Source organism: Microtus ochrogaster, chromosome 5, assembly GCF_000317375.1.
Source record: "Microtus ochrogaster isolate Prairie Vole_2 chromosome 5, MicOch1.0, whole genome shotgun sequence".
Classification (NCBI taxonomy): domain Eukaryota; kingdom Metazoa; phylum Chordata; class Mammalia; order Rodentia; family Cricetidae; genus Microtus; species Microtus ochrogaster.
In genome coordinates, this window is record NC_022012.1 from 93,400,595 (window position 1) to 93,404,818 (window position 4,224).

At 49.4% G+C, this 4,224-nt stretch overlaps 1 protein-coding gene across 1 annotated transcript in view; it reads right to left on the minus strand.

Moving 5' to 3' along the window:
* The window catches only part of Ulk4 (unc-51 like kinase 4), a 288,608-nt gene that overhangs the window by 175,435 nt on the left and 108,949 nt on the right, over nt 1-4,224 (minus strand). The window contains exon 32 of the mRNA XM_026779110.1: nt 2,652-2,744. Coding sequence (XP_026634911.1) covers nt 2,652-2,744 — 93 coding nt within the window. The remainder of the gene's footprint in view (nt 1-2,651; nt 2,745-4,224) is intronic.

Genomic DNA, 4,224 nt, shown 5'->3' on the forward strand with positions numbered 1-4,224 from the left:
ACTTGATCGGGGGAGGGGGAGGGAAATGGGAGGCGGTGGCGGGGAGGAGGCAGAAATCCTTAATAAATAAATAAATTTAAAAAAAAATGATAGCTTGAAGACTGGATAACAACAACAACAACAAAAAAGATCAGGCTTTAAGGCATTTTCTTAGTTAGTGATTGATGGGGGAGGGCCCAGCCCATTGCAGGTGGTGCCATCCCTGGGCTGGTGGTCCTGAGTGCTATAAGAAAGGAGACTGAACAAATTCAATGAGCAAGCCAATAAGCAGTCGCCTCCATGGTCTCTGCATCAGCTCTGCCTCCAGGTTCCTGCCCTGACTTCCTCCACTGATGAACAGTGATGTGTGAGTGTAAATAGACCCTTTCCTCCCCAACTTGGTTTTGGTTGTGCAATGCTCAAGTTTTTCTCTTTTTCTTTTGGAATTCACTCTATAGACCAGGCTGCCCTGGAAGCCTCCAGAATGCCACTATTCCCAGCCTGCAATGTAGCTCTTTTATTTTTAATTAGACGTAGGGAATAAAAACTGAAAAGATCCAGTATTATGAGTAGTTGGGTGAATGCTAAATAAACTGAAATCTGATGTCTACATAGTTTAGCAAAGACATCACCCAGAATACAAATACACAAAGGTACTTAAAGAGCTCCAAGGTGTTCTGATAAAAAAAAAATCAATTTTCAAAAAGAACATGGAAAGACAGCCTAAATTTTACAAAAGAGATGACCACAAGGCAAAGCTACAACACTTCAGAACACACACGTCTCCCTGAGGATGTGGATGTAGCTAATGCCAGCACAGCCGTCCAGGATGATCATACCCCAAATTCCAAGTGCACAGAGAACCTTGTGGCTTCACTGTTAGGACTGACGACAGAGATAACACACTCTAATGCTGGTTCAGGTTGAAGCTTCTAACATGCAGTCCACTGAATCCTGTTCTTAAAACGTGTGGGGGAAACTACAGTGAGCTCACTTCCCAGTCTAGATGGAATCACTGTCAAAATGAGCAGGTTCTGTGGAGGCTCGCTGTATTCCTGCTTCTCTAGGGCAATGGAAGAAATGGGGTCCAGAACACCTGCCACTGAAGAGCCAGACACGGCAGCAGGTGAGTCTGAGGTCAGCCTGCAGAACAGGAGAGCCTCTGGTTGATGCAAACAGCGATGCGTGCAGCTCGGTGCCAGAGCGTGTGCCTGGCACATCGTGGTCCCATCACAGAAGAGGAAAGCAGTGAACGTGATGGCAGAAGCTCAAGAACATGGAAGGACAGCAGCAGGACGCTCTTGTCCTGTCTCCTGCTACTGACAAACACCATGGCCAAAGCACCTCCTCAAGGAGGGGAGCCAGGGCGGGAGCTCAGGCAGGAGCTTGGAGCAGAAACCACAGGAAGATGCCACACACCGCTTGCTTAGCTACCTCTCTACCGCCCAGGCCATCTGCTGGGGATGGCTCTGCTCATGGTGGGCTGAGACCTCCTACATCAATTAGCCGTCAAGAAATGCCCACAGATACAGCTGCGGGCTAGTACAATGAAGGCAAGTGCTCAACTGACAGTCCCCCTTCCCAGGCGACTCCAAGTTAAGGCACACTGACAGATGAAGCTGACTTTGAAACGTCTGAGAACACCAGGCCTGAATCTCCATTCAGCTCCATGGCTGTTGGGAGAAACTTCAGAATTAAAGCCATTTAGGAAGAGAGGACTGACCACAGGGTCTAAAGATTGTGGGTTCGCAGCTTCAAAATGCAGAAAGGAAAAGAGTGCAGGCTTGGTGCACCCTGGGTGGTCATGACTGTGTATCATGAGTTACACACTGTGCCCTACAGAATCAAATCCCTAAGAAAGCGAGGCTTATCTGCAGAGCTCCTTACAGCCTGAAAGCTCCCCACAGCTAGAAGTCACATTGGCTACATCAGATGGTAGCAAAACACCAACAAATCCAACCAAGATGCAATGGCCCCTTCACTGCAGAGAAGGGCACCCTGACATTTAAGACCATGTGGTCCGGACATGCCTGCAGGCAGGATTGGTGCCAGTTTGATGCCAGCCTGGGGAACACAGTGAATTAGAGGCCAGCCTCCCCCACAGAGTGAGACCTTGTCTCAAAAAACAAAAACCACCATACACACAGAAAAATGCTGTTGTCTATTGAGGGATTTTTGTTTGTTTTTGTTTTTAACCTTTAAAGATTATCTTTTGGGTTGTGTATGTATATAAGAAATGTGCATGAGCTCTTGTGCGTGTGCCAGTGTGCTCATACCGCATACGCCACGCATGTACTACACCACACGTATCATTCAGAAGACAACCTCAGCGTGTCTCGGCCTCTGCTGCCTTGCTTTGCAGCAGGGTCTCTTTGCTGTCTTTCCAGGTGGATACAGGGCTAGCCAGCCTGCCGGCTTCCAGGGACTTCTCCCGGCCCTAGGAGTGCCAGCACAACAGACACTGTACATGCCTTCCAGGATCCTAACTCAGGTCCTCTGAGCCTTCACCCCAAGTCCCAGCTTCATCGCTTTGAAGAGTCACCCATTCCGTGTGGTACAAACTCAAGGGGTTAGAACACATCAGTTCGGGCCAAGATAGCGTCAGCGATGACAGCACAATGCAGGGGACCTGGAGAGTGCCCCTTGGCAGCTGCGGTGCTGGCCTCCCATACCTGGTGAAAGCCTCGTTATGTTCCGTCATGGCAACGAGCAGCTTCAGAGCATAGGCGGGAACTGGGTCAGGCTCCATGAGGATGTGCTCATACCTAGGGAAAAAAACACCAGAAATGACTTGGTCTTCTTCCCGCATATGCCCAGAGTGTCAGAAAAGGACAGGTTGTAACATGCCAGCCTCTGGGGCCAGCACACACAGGGAGCACACGGCCTGCATGGGTAAGACACTCTGTAAGACGGTGCAAGCAGCAGGAGACCAGTGAGCAGGAGGCATCCGTGCTGCTGTCTCTAAGCCACCCCACATTTGGGTTCCCTGGTGGACATGGGGCCAGCGCTGTACCCATGGCTAAGACACAGCTCAGTCGCAAGGGGAAAGAAGAAGGTGATGAAACATTTTCTTGTGGACAAGGAGAGACACAGGAGAGCTCGCTGGTCACTGTAACACTGTACACTCTCGTGCCCAACCCACTCCTCTCTCTCTCTCCCTACAACTGCTGGGCAAGGGCTCCACCTGGAGCTACACACCATCCCAGAATCCCTGTGCCTGAGAGAAACAAAGAAACTTCCAGATGCCTCCTAAGCCACAGGAATAGGAGTTAGAAAGTGCAAGTCATGGTTACTGCTGGACGGCATTGCTACAACAGCTACCCGAACCTATAGGGCTGCCCCTGGTGGGAATCCATCTAAACACCAATTCTCCAAGGCACTGGCATCTAACCCATGAGGAGGAATACATTCCTCCCCTGGATCCTGAAGAATGGAGTCCTGATGATTTACGAAGTCATTATAGCCCTGATGATTTTACAGGTCACAAGAGAATTATTTTTAAAAATGAAAAGGAAAGAAAGGCTGTGCTTATGTTTCCCAGGAGAGGAATGCGGGCACCATTCCTTCATAATAGCATTGCAAACACACTTTATCAGCATGATCCCTGCGATGTTGAACACTGCTATAAAAACAAATATATAAGTAAACTATAAAGTTCGAATTGTTGCAGGTGACCGAAGTCAGGCCAAACAACAAGACTCTTCCCTAGGCCTGCTCAGCCCCTTCAACACTTACCCTGACTGTGAGGTAGAAGACAGAAACACTTCCTACACCTTTCCACAGCAGCACGGGGCATCTTCCCTACAGTCCCATGAATAACTGAAGTTGCAAAGGCACAGGCGCCCCCCTCCTCACTCGAGGAGATGGCCAGTTCCCCCCTCCATCAGACCCTTTGCTCCCACAGAAGGCAGAGAACAGGCAACCCCTGCTTCTTTCCTTGATGCCAACTGAGAGAATAAAACCCTGTAGGAAAACCCCCCTCTGCCCTCGTGGGGATGCTAATCCATGAGAATGACAAGGCGGTGCCAGAACCATCTCAAGGAAGAAAGAAGTCTTCTGGCCTCTGCGGGCACCAACACTCAAAGATTCACACACCACAGTCAGAAAAAGAATTCTGTGTAGAATCCTCAGAAAAATATCCAACCCTTCTCAGAAACGGCATGAAAACTGTCCCCCACTTTATTAGCCTGATTCAACCCCTGGACTTCTACCCTGTCTACAACCTCACCCTGGACTTCTACCCTG